Raw genomic sequence first — 13,717 nt, forward strand, 5'->3', positions numbered from 1 at the left:
GAGGACGCGAGAACGAATAACGTTTGGGCACTGCAGACGTCAACATGTCAGAATAGACGCAAGGAGTACTTCCTGCATCTTCGTGTGAGGCCCGATGAGAGTATGCCTGTGTTCGTGGCGAAAGTTTATGTAGCTGTACGTTGATCACGGGAGAAGTCATGGATCGACGAAGTGTTTGTTGAGGCGGGTATGGAGGCCCGCCGTTATTGTTCATTCTTCAGTCCACCGTCAAGATCGGTGGCCTGTTACTATTCTTATGCTGCGTGGAGAACGCAGTCTATCTCATCCTTATCGCACTCTTACATAGGGTATCATCATCGGTATTGACCATGGTTGAAGGGTCAAGTAGATGATTGCAAACAACGCCTTTTGAACGACCAAACCCCGCCGAGCCCCAGGCTCGATGCTATGCCGTTGAAGACAGACAACTTTTCGAAGTGGTATCATCGAAGTTCATAACGTCGTGTTGAAACTTCCCAAACGCTGGACATTAAGAAATCTAGTAACGGTAGATGTCGCTCTTGAAAGGACCCTCGACAGGGAGACCAAGGTACTCGGCCTGGACATCGCTGAGCTTGGAGAGCTCAACGTTGACGTGCGCCAAGTGGAGAAGAGCGACCTGCTCGTCAAGAATCTTGGGCAGAACGTAGACACCGACATCGAGCTTACCGGTCTTGCCGAACTCGATGTACTTGTTGCCGAACTCCTCATCAGAGGCCTTGTACAGCATGATCTGGGCAAGGACCTGGTTGGTGAAAGAGCAGGACATGACGAAGGAAGAGTGACCAGTAGCGCATCCCAAGTTGACGAGACGACCCTCGGCGAGGAGGATGATGTAGCGGCCGTTGTTCATGAGGTAGCGGTCGACCTGGGGCTTGATGCTGGTGACGGACTTGGCGTTCTTCTTGAGCCACGCAACGTCGATTTCGATATCGAAGTGACCGATGTTGCAAACAATGGCGTCGTTGGGCATAGCCTCGAAGTGGACACCAGTCAGGATGTCACGGCAACCAGTGGTGGTGACGAAGATCTGACCCTGAGAAGCAGCCTTCTCCATGGTGGTAACCTGGAAGCCGGAAACGGCAGCCTGGAGGGCGTTGATGGGGTCGATCTCGGTGACGATGACACGGGCACCCATGCTGTGGAGAGCCTGGGCGCAACCCTTACCGACATCACCGAAACCGGCAACGACGGCGACCTTGCCAGCAATCATGACGTCGGTGGCACGCTTGATACCATCGACGAGCGACTCACGGCAACCGTACAAGTTGTCGAACTTGGACTTGGTGACGGAGTCGTTGACGTTGATGGCAGGGACGAGGAGACCCTTGCCCTTCAGCATGCGGTAGAGGTGGTGGACACCGGTGGTGGTCTCCTCAGAGACACCGTAGCAGTCCTTGAGCATCTCAGGGTACTTCTTGTGGACGAGAGCAGTGAGGTCACCACCGTCGTCGAGGATCAAGTTCAGGCTCTTGCCGTCCTTGAAAGCTGTGAGCTGCTGCTCGAGGCACCACTCGTATTCCTCCTCGGTCTCGCCCTTCCAGGCGAAGACAGGTACGCCGGCGGCGGCAATGGCGGCGGCAGCGTGGTCCTGGGTGGAGAAGATGTTGCACGAGGTCCAGGTGAGCTCAGCACCGAGGGACTTGAGGGTCTCGATGAGAACAGCAGTCTGGATGGCTGGGGTGGGTTAGCATTGTAACTGTAGTGATAAAAGGATAGACATACTCATGTGAAGACATCCAGCAATGCGGGCGCCCTTCAATGGCTGGTCCTCAGCGTACTTGCGGCGAGTCTCCATCAGACCAGGCATCTCGTTCTCGGCGAGCTCAATCTCGCGGCGACCGAACGCCGCAAGACTGATGTCGGCAACCTTGAACTTGTGGGCGGGGGCAGACATTCTGGCGGTTTGATGTGATGTATTGGGGGTATGGAGAGGGAGAGGGGTGAAGGGAGGATGAAGAAACAAATGTCGAGGGAGAAAAGTGGGAGAGATAGCCCCGCGCTCTAGCAGTTGTTGACGCTAGTGGACCCTTAGACTTTGCTCCACATCGGCACTTTACTGCACCAAGACAACTCACCGCCCGACAGCACTGCTAGTACGTGTCACGGAGGATTTAATGCGATAGGGTAAGGGGAGGATCAGTAGCAGACTCTGGCATTATTTGGTAGTTCACACGGTAGATCCATGGTGCTCATATTCATGCTCATAGTTCACTGTCTTGTTCAAACCCACGCTGCGGGGCATTGAAACGACACCCTGTTGATCGCGACGCGCCATCCTACTGATACCAATGCAGTAAGCCTGGTCGTAAGCACCGAATATCACCGAAGTGGCCAACTCGGGCCAAACGCTAAAAGTACAACATCCCGATCTCTTCGCGTTCAGGTGTAGTGAGGCACTTGGCCTTTATCACCCTCAGTTCCCGCCACTAGTGGCGAGACACCATTGTCAATCTTCTTAGGGCCAGGCCTCTTGAAATGCGGCTTCAGTGGCTCCCAGCTCTCTGCGTTGTAGCCCTCTTGTATCTTCTGGCACTTTGTGAGGCCCCAATCTGTTACGCCAATCATGAGGCAGCTTTCGAACATGAAGGCCATGCTGCCCTCGCCGACCTTGTTGGGCTGTAGGTCGACATTGGATGCCTTCTCGTGAGTCGCAGCATCGGGTCCATGGCCAGACATGACGTTGTGCAGAGAAGCACCAGCCGGTTGGAAGCCTCCACCGGTCTTCGCATCGTATTGACCACCGATGAGTCCCATGAACTCGGACATAGTGTTGCGGTGGTACCATGGCGGTCGGAAGGTGTTCTCAGCCACTAACCATCGCGGTGGGAAGATGACAAAGTCAGCTACTGCGGTACCTGGCCGGTCTGTTGGTGCAGTGAGTACGGTGAATATGGACGGGTCTGGATGGTCGAATGAGATAGAGCCTATGGTGTTGAAGCGTCCAAGATCGTACTTGTACGGGTAATAGAGTCCATGCCATGCAACCACGTCGAATGGTGTATGCCTCTGCTTCGCAGCGTAGAGGTGTCCGGCAAACTTGGCGAGGATGTTCCATTCGGTTTCGGTGTCTTCGTCGAAGTCGGCCACTGGCGCCTGGAAGTCTCGCGCGTTTGCGAGGCAGTTGGAGCCAATGGGTCCCAGCTCAGGAAGCGTGAAATGGCCCTGGTATAACTCCAAAATGTAGCCTCGCACCGGGCCTTCTGGTAAGGTGACACGGTACCGAATGCCTCGCGGTATGACGCAAATCTCATTCGGACGCACAACGAGGCGCCCCAGTTCCGTCTGGATATCGAGCACGCCGTGTTGTGCCACAATCAAGAAGTCGCCGTCAGCCGAGTAGAATGCCTCGTTGGCTTCCATGTCCTTTCCTGCGGCATAGATAAAGTATCCGACGCCTGACTTCATTGTAGGGTCACCCGCACCCGCCACTAGATGGAGTGAGTGCACCCAGTCTACCGTCTCGTCGAGATCGAAGGGATCCCATCGTAGCTGGTTTGGGATGTAGTGTATCTTCTCCCACGGCTTGTTCTCGGGGTTTGTGTTGAACGTCTTGGACTCGCGAGGCTCGAAGTTGCTGTGTCCGCAGGAGGGCAGGATGCGGTAAAGCCATGTTTGCTGGTTCTCGTGTCGCGGGGCTGTGAAGGCGGTACCTGAGAGCTTCTCGGCGTAGAGACCATATGGGGGTTTCTGAGGCGAGTTTGCGCCAATTGGAAGCGCGCCTTCTACTGCTTCCGTCCTGGAGATTGTTAGTGTATGTCGTCACAGCAGGGCAGTCGCGCCCATACTCATGGTAAGAGTTGAAGCCATTCTGGTATCGGTATTTCTCCTTGAAAGCAAACTGAGTAGACGGCATCGTGACGTTAGTGTGTAGAAGATCAATCAACCAGAGAAGAGCCTCTGTAGAAACAACAGTGGACAACAATCAAACACGCGCGTACGGCACCAGATGCGTATATACCGTGCGCGGATGTTGCGGGCATGCAGCATCGCAGTAGCCGTGGCAAGCTGTGGCTCGGCCATCACGCAGGCGCGAAGTCGCGAAGTGCGGTAATGGGCGGCTTCAGATTCCGTCGTTTGTCGCGTCGCAGCAGCAAAGCGGAGAAGAAAGAGAGCGCGCGCGTCGGCTTACCCCACAGGCGGAGAGCGCATGACCCCTGTCTGTTGGCAACTGACGGAATCTTTCCGAGCCCGCCTCATCCGTCACAAGCCGGTAATCCATCAAGCACCATCTGCACCATGGCTCAAGGATTGAGACTACGGGGCCAAAAATCCGAGCCTGCAAGTTTCCGTAGTCCTCCCGTTGACCCTGACAGGTATACTCGTGTAGCAAGAATTATTGCGTACAGACATCAATCATGGCTTCGCTGCGGTCTTGGTTCAACATACCTCGTGGCTCAAACTTCTCACTAGCCAACATCCCGTTCGGTGTCATCTCGACAGCGTCATCTCAGTCACCGCGGCTGGCAGTCGCCATTGGAGATCACGCACTAGATCTTCAAGTCTTTGCTGCAAACAATGGCTTCTCCGGTCTCTCCACGATACAGCCACACCAAGCTGTCTTCTCCCAACCATCGCTGAACGCGTTTGCAGCACTTGGCCGCCCAATACACTCTGTGGTCCGAAAGTACATACAAAGCGTTTTCTCGGTCGACACAACATACCCCGATGTTCTGAAGAACAATGCGGCACTCCAAAAGCAAGCCTTGATACCGCTCAAGGAAATCAAAGCACATCTGCCATTCAAGATTGGCGACTACACTGATTTCTTTGCGGGGATGAACCATGCTTACAACTGCGGCGTCATCTTCAGAGGACCTCAGAACGCACTGCAACCAAACTACAAACATCTTCCAGTCGGTTATCATGGTCGAGCATCTTCAGTAGTCCCATCAGGAACACCTATCCGGCGGCCCAATGGTCAGATATTACTCGATCCTACCGCAGAAAAGAAGGCGCCTACATTTAGCCCATGTAAGAAGCTGGACATTGAGCTGGAGCTAGGTGCTTTTGTCTGCGGGTCAAATGAGCAGGGAGTGCCAATCCCAATCGAGAACGCCGAGGAGAATCTTTTCGGTGTTGTGCTCATGAACGACTGGTCTGCGAGAGACATTCAAGCTTGGGAATACGTACCTCTGGGGCCATTCAATGCGAAGAACTTTGGCACCACAATCAGCACTTGGGTTGTACTCGCAGATGCACTGGAGCCGTTCAAGACGAAGGGGTTGGAGAATGATGCGGAAGTGCTGCCCTACTTGAAGGAGAAGGACGCGAAGAGCGTATACGACATTAACCTCGAAGTCGATGTCAAGAGTATGTACATCTGCGCATCACCTTCATTGCCAAGTACTAATCGTCTTCAGCGTCGACCGGCAATAAAACAACGGTATCGAAAGTAAATGCACGAAATCTGCTCTGGTCATTCCCGCAGATGCTGACACACCACACCATCACCGGATGTCCGTTCCAACCGGGTGACCTGCTGGGCTCTGGCACCATAAGTGGAAACTCCCCAGCCGAGTACGGAAGTTTTCTAGAGCAAAGCAACAACGGGAAGGAGACTATAGCTCTAGAAGGTGGCGAGAAGAGGACTTTCTTGGAGGATGGGGACGAGATCACTATTCGAGGAGTATGCGGGTCAGACGAGGAGGCTTTGGTTGGCTTTGGAGAGTGTGTTGGTCGCATTGAGCCTGCGCTGAAGTTGAGCTTTGCTTGAACGCTCTGATAGTCGTTGAAAGGTCTCAAGAATCAAAGGCTCATCATCTCCGAGCTTTGTGCGAGCGGAGCTACCAGCAGTACAAACATGTGCTGAGTACGATACCTGATCCTGTGCACAAGGAATTATTCCGCTGCTACAATTTTTGGAAGCCTATCCACTATGCGGCAGAAGTCACAAAATGACGCAGTCCGAGATCCGCATGTTCTTGCAGATAGATGCTTTAGTGCAAAGTTTGAAGCTGAAGCATCCGGTGAGAACCTGAGATGGATGAGCCTATCGGATTTCAGCGCGTTTAGGGTCGCAGATTGGCAGGGGCCGCGCAAGAGGCCGACAATACTACCTATACCGCTGGCATATAATTTTGAGGCTCTTTCCGCTATCAGAGTTCGATGTGAGTGCCAAAGAGCTCCATCATCCCACTGAAAGCTTGTCGTGCCCATCATCTGTTCCCGAAGCAGTTAGCCGTCTCCACAACGCGCCCGTCTCCGCACCCTGACACTAGCATCAACACCATCAATTCGCGGCTTTATTCCGCTGCATCAACATACGCTTCTGCGCGCACCATGACACAGGCGGCGGATGCCCCGCAGCGATGGGCTTACTCCATCGAAACCAAAGCTCGGATCCTTCGTGGCCAGTCAAACGGAGGCTAATCATGCTGAGCTTGACCTCGGAACGGCGTGTCCAGCTAGGGATCTCCTCCTAAGAGAAAGCGCATGGCATCGGACTTCTCTCACTGCTATAAGTGCTATCGACCTGTTTAGATTTCGCTCTTGCTCTAGGGTTACGAACTTTCCTCTCTCATTTCTCTCACGTCTTCTCATCGACCTCGAGTCTTGTCGAGAAAATGACTATCCCCATCTACATCGCCGGCGTTGCTGTCTTGGGGTTCTTCCTGTATAGATTGCTCTATGGAACTGATACACCACATATTAAGGGACTGCCAGAAGTCCCTGGCCTACCTCTTTTTGGAAGCTTGCACGAGCTTGGTACGAACCATGCGAAAGTAGCGCAAGGGTGGGCGAAGAAGTATGGCCCGGTCTTTCAAGTGAGGATGGGAAACAGGGTAAGTTTGGATCTCGCATGGAGTCAGCATACTTTTGTAAGCGTCAATGCTAACACGAGTATCTAGAGGATCGTATTCGCGAACTCGTTCGATTCCGTCCGCCATCTCTGGATCACAAACCAGTCAGCGATGATCTCTCGACCTATGCTCCACACGTTCCACAAAGTGGTGTCTTCTTCCCAAGGTTTCACCATCGGTACTTCACCGTGGGATGAGTCCCTGAAGAACCGTCGCAAGGCCGCTGCCACGGCGCTCAACCGTCCTGCTGTACAATCCTACATGCCACTCATCGATCTCGAATCCACAGTCTCAATAAAAGAACTACTGTACGATAGCAAGGGTGGAGAGCTGGATCTCGACCCACGACCATACTGGCAGCGATATGCGTTGAACACCAGTTTGACGCTCAACTACGGGTACAGGATAGACGGAAACAAGGACGCGCCTCTGCTGAAGGAGATCGTGGAGGTTGAGCGTGGTGTAGGAAACTTCAGATCGACAAGCAACAACTGGCAAGACTATGTGCCACTCTTGAGACTCTTCCCCAGCCAGAGCAACGAGGCGAACAGCTTCCGAAAGAGGCGAGATGTGTACATGGACAAGCTTCTCAACACACTGACCGAGAAGATTGAGAAGGGTACGGATAAGCCTTGCATCACTGGCAATATCATGAAGGACCCAGATGCGAAGCTGAACAGAGGTATGTTGAGAGCTTTTCCCCTCATTCTTTTTCGCACTAACACACGACAGCCGAGATCAAGTCAATCTGCTTGACCATGGTATCGGCAGGTCTTGATACCGTACCAGGGAACCTCATCATGGGCATCGCACAACTCGCAACCCCCGAAGGTCAGAAGATTCAACAACGCGCATACGATGAGATCATGAAAGTATACCCCAATAACGATGCCTGGGAGCGTTGTCTCCACGAGGAGAAGATCCCGTACATCACCGCTTTATACAAAGAAATACTGCGATACTGGACCGTCATTCCCATCTGCCTACCCAGGGTCTCGATCAAGGACATCGAATGGAACGGCGTCAACATCCCAGCGGGAACGACCTTCTACATGAATGCATACGCCGCCGACTACGACGCAGAGCACTTCAAGAACCCGGAGAAATTCGATCCAGAGCGCTACCTCGACGTTCCAGATGGTGCGGGAACACCACATTATGGATATGGTGCCGGCTCGCGTATGTGCGTTGGTTCGCATCTCGCTAACCGCGAGCTGTTTACTGCTTTTGTGAGGTTGATCTCGGCTTTCAAGTTTACGCCACCGGTGGACCCGCGGGATGAGGCGATCATGGACTGCCTTGATGCGAATGATATTCCAACCAGTTTGACGCTTGAACCAAAGTACTTCAAAGTCGGGTTCAAGCCGAGGAATAGGCAGCTGCTGGATCAGTGGATCAGGGAGAGCGAAGAGCGCGTGAAGGATTTGATGTAGATTTGCATCTAGCATGGCCATTGATGTATAGTATGTACGGATTCTATATAAGAATACTTTTTCAAAGGATTGTTAGTGATGAGCGAGGAGCCACAGTGACAAGAAACAGCCACCAACTACCCCTACACAAGCCCCCTCGCAGAATCGACCTTCATAGGCGGCAACATACCCAGCTTCGCCATATCCTGATACGTCTCAAATACACTCTCGATAGTATCAACAAACCCACTGAACCCAAACTTGCGCACCTTAGTGCCAGACAGCGTACCCAGATAGCTAAAAGAAAAGTCCGCCATAACCAACGTCTGCTTGTCCTTCTCCGGGATGTTGACCGTCAGCTGCCCGTTCGACTGCTCCATCATCTCCTCCCAGGCCTTCGGCACCGCAGGGTCCTCCGCCCATTTACACAGCGAGTGTGCCAGTTTGAGCTCAATGGGGGGACCGTAGCCAAGTGGGCAGTCCTTACCGCCAGCAAAGTACTTGCTCTCGTATTTCGACTCGTCCTCCTCAGGGCCAAGCACAGTGTCGACGCCGAACCAACGGGCAAGCTCGTTCCAGAATCGGTCCCAGCTGATGAGCTCGCCGTCTTGAGCGTTGAAGCGCTGGTTTTTGGCTGAGTCCTCCAACACCGCCCATTCACTCAGGTACCCGGTTAGACGCGCGGTGGAATGCGTGTATCCGGATTGCCAGCTGTGGAAGTCTGAGGGGTACTGAAGAGGTTGTTTCCTATACGCTTGGACAGCGGCATACACGCCGTATGCAAGAAAGGTGTTCATGGCTGCGCTTTGCACGGCGCCGATGACGGCTGCGGGCATGATGATGTTCCAGTCTGTCTCTGGGTGTTGCTCGCAGAACTTGAAGAGTAGGTCTTCTTGGTGGTAGTAGAAGTTTGGGCTGAGGTGTTTGGGCTGGGGGTCTGATTCGACGATGGGGTTGCGGCCACGGCCGATGTGCATGCCGTAGTTCTTGCCTCCAGTTTGTAGCAAGAAGCGCTTGGGCTTGATGTTAGCGATTGGGAGGGCGCCGAGGAAGTTTTTGAAGGGGGGCACGTTGGCTTCGATTAGAGCTTCGGCGGAACTGGGGTCCATGTCGCTTTTTCCGTTGCCGGGAGGGAGATAGGCGTAGTAGAAGACGTAGTCGGCTTCCGCGCCCGCTTCTTTGAGCGATTTGGCGATCTCATCACTGGGAGAGCTGAGATCGATGGAGATGTGCTGAAGGCGGGCGCGCTGCTCGTCTGTGAGGAAAGAGAGGAGCTCTTTGGAGATTGGCGAGCGGGATAGGGCGTAGATCTTGGACCAGCGGTCGGGCGTGTCGAGGAGAGAGCGGATGGTGTTGAAGCCTGAGATTCCTGTCGCTCCGCATACTATGGCCTTGAGATCCCTCGCGCTCGAGTCAAAGGTGGGAAGGTTATGATAGATGCCAGATTGGCGGAGAGGTTGTTGCGAAGAGCTGGGCATGATTGCTGCAGATTGATGGAATGACTAGAAGCTCAGAAGATGAGGTCGAAGCTTTTCGTGTCTGTGTCTGCTTTTTCCAAGCCGGGAGCCTCTTCCTCTTTATGCAAAACGCGACTCCAGTCTCCACTACGTAAAGCCAAGTCCATCATTGTCATCTCGCAGAAACGCACCTCAAGAACTCCGACGCTTGACTCAACATGTTGCGCTATGTTGCGATGTTGTCATACATACACGAGGCTCTTTCGGCATTGAACCCACGGGAATGAACCCACAACGCCCGTTAGGTCATAACGCGCAGCGAAATCCCCATTCTTTTTCTTTCGGTATACTCTCCGCCGCGCCGTCGAGGGACCTAGTCAATTGTACCGGGATTTGGAGATCTGAGACCAGTCTGGAAGTATCCTTTTCCGTCCGCTGCACACGTCAACATCCAGGTACATGCACCTCATACAGGGGAATACTGAGCATCCTGGAGCCTACGTTGACACCAGATTTTCCAAATTCCTTGCCTTGTCCTAGTGTAGTCTGCAAATTTGTTCAGTTTCTTCCTTGCACGACGCGTATGTGCTCTTTTGTTCAGTGATCTAGTTTAGGCTCCCAACCACCTGTGAACCATTTCAGGTTCTCTGATGTCATCTCATATGCCCAGGTGGGCTGAGGCCTGCCCAGGGAAGGTAGCGTTGAGAGTCGCCAACACCACCTGCACTTTGTACATGCCTAGATACGCTTAAGCTCGCCAAGATGAGATGGGCGTTGTTGTCGAAGGTGGAGATCTGCTTGCATCGAAAAAGGTGTCGTGTACCTTGTGGATCGATCTGAAAGTGAATCTGCCTACGCTAAGTGGGTCCCGGAGCGGGAGTCGGCCGGCGCGAAGCCGCCGACATGCAAAGCACACACCTCCCTGGTTTTCTCATTTTCTCATCACGCCCCGGATGTTTGAATCTGGTCTTCCGTCACTCTCATCGGAGGATTGTAAGTCGTGGCGGCTGTCCAGGTTGGCCCAGTGGGCGGTGACGTCGTCGGTCTTGACACTTCCCGATCTGGCATTGCCAATACTTTCATGCACCATCTTCCTATTGCTCAACTTTCTCTAAAGACTACGAGACATTCGCTCTGGCTGTTGTTATTCGCATCTTTATTTGAGACTACCTAGGTACGACCACATCTTATTGGATGTTTGGGGGGTCGGCTCACTGGAAGTAAGTTCTGAACGAGTTGTATTTGCATCATAAAGTTGTTTGAAGAACACACTGTCGTCAGGCCTGAATCTCTAGGCGAAGATTTGAACGAATGACCTCAAGGTAGATTTTGCTATTCTAGGCACAACTTGTAGCACCCGAACTTCTTTGCCCAGCAGAAGCTGATGCTGAGCTCATCAACCGACCTAGCGTGGATCAAGATTATAGTCACTTATCACGTCCCAGCTTGTACAATGCTTTTCAAGGGCAGACTTATCAATCTCTCCACGCGCAATCTTCTCTTCGAGTTCCTTCTGTTGTTCCTTCCGTTCTAACTGGTTCTGCTTAATCGCAGCCATGCGCTCATTAAGCGTTCCCGGGAACGGCAACACCCCCGGAGGCGGATTTAGCCATTGTCTACACAACACTGACGATCAGCAAAACTGAATAAAATGTATAGTGCATGGAGATACCCAGGTACGGCTTACTCTTTGGGAACATTTCGCCCGTCTACTCCGCGGAAGCGATCCTCGACTGCCTGGCTCCATGGCTTTCGGTCAAGCCACCGCTTGATCATCCTAGGAGATAACGGCTGGGCATCGTATACACCTTGGCGAGTTACTTCATCTTCTGGTGTTGGCAACCAGACCATGTATCTGACAAGTCCGTCGTTGCAGAGACCTCGGGTGTGATTTCCGTGCGGTGGTCTCTTCAACAATTTGAGTACCTCGCGGAGCTCATCCGTGGCACTGGGCTGACCCTCTATGTCAGCTGGAGCAGCACCGTGTGAAGTGACATCGTCATGCTCTGCAGCTTGTGGCTCTGCTTGACTTGAAGAGGCAGGATCATCTTCGTGTTTCCCCGCTACTTCTTGATCTGGTCGCACCTCCGGACGTGGTGTCGACATGATGCGTGATCTGCTGTTCAGCCCTAAAATGAGGCAATTTAGGCTGAGAGACAATATAGCCTGTGTTAGAGATTAAGCATGTCAAGGGAGTGAAGAAGGAATGCTTACGGTGAATACTTGGTGATTGGGAGTTTGTTGCTGCGTAGAGCTGCCTGGGCGTGGCACAGTCGATGCGAAGAGGGGAAAAGCAAGAAGCGAGACGCAGTGTACGTGACTTTATATTAACGCTCCGTTTTCGCTTACTCAGACCGTTCGGATTGCCAACAATGACGATGATGCCGACGTATGTAGCATGGGTGCGCTGATTCTCAAGCACCTCGACGAGTCAAGCTTAAGATTACAAAGTATGAACTTTCGTCTATGTTGAACTGCACGATCTATCGAGCCAGATTTCTACATCATATCCATTACAACACTGCTTCGTCTGCTGCTACTATGAAGCTCTCAACTGCCCTATCTGCAACGGCGACATTTCTACTCGTGGGAAGAATCCGAAGTCTCCCTGCTGAATATGACGACGCAATGGTATGTCTGCACGAAACATACAGCGCGAATGATTGATACTAATATACATACTCAGTCCCTCAGAGATGCCCTCATGATGCTTGAGAGTGATATTGGCGTCCGTGTGCTAGGATATGACGGAGTTCTGCGCCGACTCAACCCCGCTCGTACCGAAGTAGTTGACTACATTCAACTCTCCGCCCATCACGTCGAAGAATTCGTCGCCTGGAAGTACCCTGACCAGCGCAATAAATGGGCCGGCGTCGACGGACTTGCAGTGACCGATGAAGCTCAACTGTGGACTGTTCCTGAGTTCATTGTCCCTCTCGACCCGAGCACGATGGTCTCGAAGCCAAAGGACAAGACGGGGTTGAGGCCGCAGGCTACAGATTGTCGGGGCCTTACGTGTACCGACCCAGAGTATTGTAGGGCTTTCGAACCGCCGTGCGCAGAATGTGAGCCGTATCAGGAGTGCGTCGGTGGGCCGACAGGCTGTTTGGTGCGTTATATATGTGAAGATACTCTGCCACCTGCCGATCCCTAGAAGGAATTGGAAGCTTTGTTGAAGGAGTGTTGAATGACATGTAGCCATCTTATAGTACATACATGGAACAGTCTTTGGGCGTCTTGGAGTTTGGGATATCAAGCGTGTGTTCACATTCGCGTATCCTCCCATCCCTTCGAGCTGAAGTGGCTCCTAATCTTCTTCAAACTATCGTGATTGTTTCTATAGAGGTATCGCGGGTCCACCATGTTGCGTCGAACCATGGCGACCTAGTATCGAACCAGCCAATGCGACGGAATGATTGATGATCTTTTTGAGAAGCCTGGCGAAGGACAAAGCCGCAAGGATATGCGTGGTAGCGACCCATCTCCAGTAACCATATGCGCTGATCGACTTGAGCATCACCTGAAATGCTGTCGGGCAGCGAGACTGCACTGGAGACTGGCAAAACTTCGTTCCCGTCTAGGATCATTCGGGGTATCCTTGCCCCTGTAAATTTAGTAGGGCCCAGGTCGAAGTACTGGAGAACTTCGTCTGTTTCCAGCGAACGTAACAGCCCTCGTATTACCAAACGACCATCAATGACAGCCCCAAATGGCTTGCTCGAGTTTGTCAAGAGGACCTCACACTGTATGACTTGTGCTACTGGCTTCGGGTAATTCGGTGACCCACAAAATTCGATAGCTCCCTCAACAGAAGCCCATGACCATGATGGCGCACGATATGTCTCGGGTCGTCTAGCGAGTTGGGGACCTTTGGCAACGTCGAACATCATGTTGTGGGACCACATCAACTCTGACATTAGAGACGCTTTCCACAACCCAGCTAGATATTCGTCTCCCGTCATGAGATGGAGTTGCTGGGCAATGCCGGAAATTGCCAGAAGCTTGTCGCCTTCTTCAGTCATTTCCCTTCGAGTAAAGTCTTTCA

The 13,717-nt window shown here is 52.6% G+C and overlaps 6 protein-coding genes across 6 annotated transcripts; 3 read left to right on the top strand and 3 right to left on the bottom strand.

Moving 5' to 3' along the window:
* Window positions 1-499: 499 nt before the first annotated feature.
* On the bottom strand, window positions 500-1,897 carry SAH1 (S-adenosyl-L-homocysteine hydrolase; the record flags this gene model as incomplete). The annotated part of the gene is made up of 2 exons (XM_049376726.1): window positions 500-1,677; window positions 1,726-1,897. 2 exons carry the CDS (start codon window positions 1,895-1,897, stop codon window positions 500-502), a joined length of 1,350 nt encoding a protein of 449 aa, XP_049233582.1.
* Window positions 1,898-2,382: 485 nt separating this feature from the next.
* J4E87_005110 (uncharacterized protein) lies at window positions 2,383-3,856 on the bottom strand (the record flags this gene model as incomplete). The annotated part of the gene is made up of 2 exons (XM_049376727.1): window positions 2,383-3,739; window positions 3,789-3,856. 2 exons carry the CDS (start codon window positions 3,854-3,856, stop codon window positions 2,383-2,385), a joined length of 1,425 nt encoding a protein of 474 aa, XP_049233583.1.
* A 502-nt stretch (window positions 3,857-4,358) lies between these two features.
* On the top strand, window positions 4,359-5,716 carry J4E87_005111 (uncharacterized protein; the record flags this gene model as incomplete). Its single annotated transcript, XM_049376728.1, has 2 exons — window positions 4,359-5,313; window positions 5,364-5,716. The coding sequence occupies 2 exons, from the start codon at window positions 4,359-4,361 to the stop codon at window positions 5,714-5,716; spliced, it is 1,308 nt and encodes a 435-aa protein (XP_049233584.1).
* An 850-nt stretch (window positions 5,717-6,566) lies between these two features.
* Window positions 6,567-8,236, top strand: J4E87_005112 (uncharacterized protein; the record flags this gene model as incomplete). The annotated part of the gene is made up of 3 exons (XM_049376729.1): window positions 6,567-6,785; window positions 6,852-7,485; window positions 7,536-8,236. 3 exons carry the CDS (start codon window positions 6,567-6,569, stop codon window positions 8,234-8,236), a joined length of 1,554 nt encoding a protein of 517 aa, XP_049233585.1.
* Window positions 8,237-8,358: 122 nt separating this feature from the next.
* J4E87_005113 (uncharacterized protein) lies at window positions 8,359-9,693 on the bottom strand (the record flags this gene model as incomplete). The annotated part of the gene is made up of 1 exon (XM_049376730.1): window positions 8,359-9,693. The coding sequence occupies one exon, from the start codon at window positions 9,691-9,693 to the stop codon at window positions 8,359-8,361; it is 1,335 nt and encodes a 444-aa protein (XP_049233586.1).
* Window positions 9,694-12,300: 2,607 nt separating this feature from the next.
* Window positions 12,301-12,741, top strand: J4E87_005114 (uncharacterized protein; the record flags this gene model as incomplete). Its single annotated transcript, XM_049376731.1, has 3 exons — window positions 12,301-12,303; window positions 12,359-12,687; window positions 12,735-12,741. 3 exons carry the CDS (start codon window positions 12,301-12,303, stop codon window positions 12,739-12,741), a joined length of 339 nt encoding a protein of 112 aa, XP_049233587.1.
* Window positions 12,742-13,717: the final 976 nt, after the last annotated feature.

Source organism: Alternaria ethzedia (assembly GCF_023757985.1).
Source record: "Alternaria ethzedia strain BMP 0044 chromosome Unknown scaffold_10, whole genome shotgun sequence".
In the NCBI taxonomy this organism is placed as follows: Eukaryota; Fungi; Ascomycota; class Dothideomycetes; order Pleosporales; family Pleosporaceae; genus Alternaria; species Alternaria ethzedia.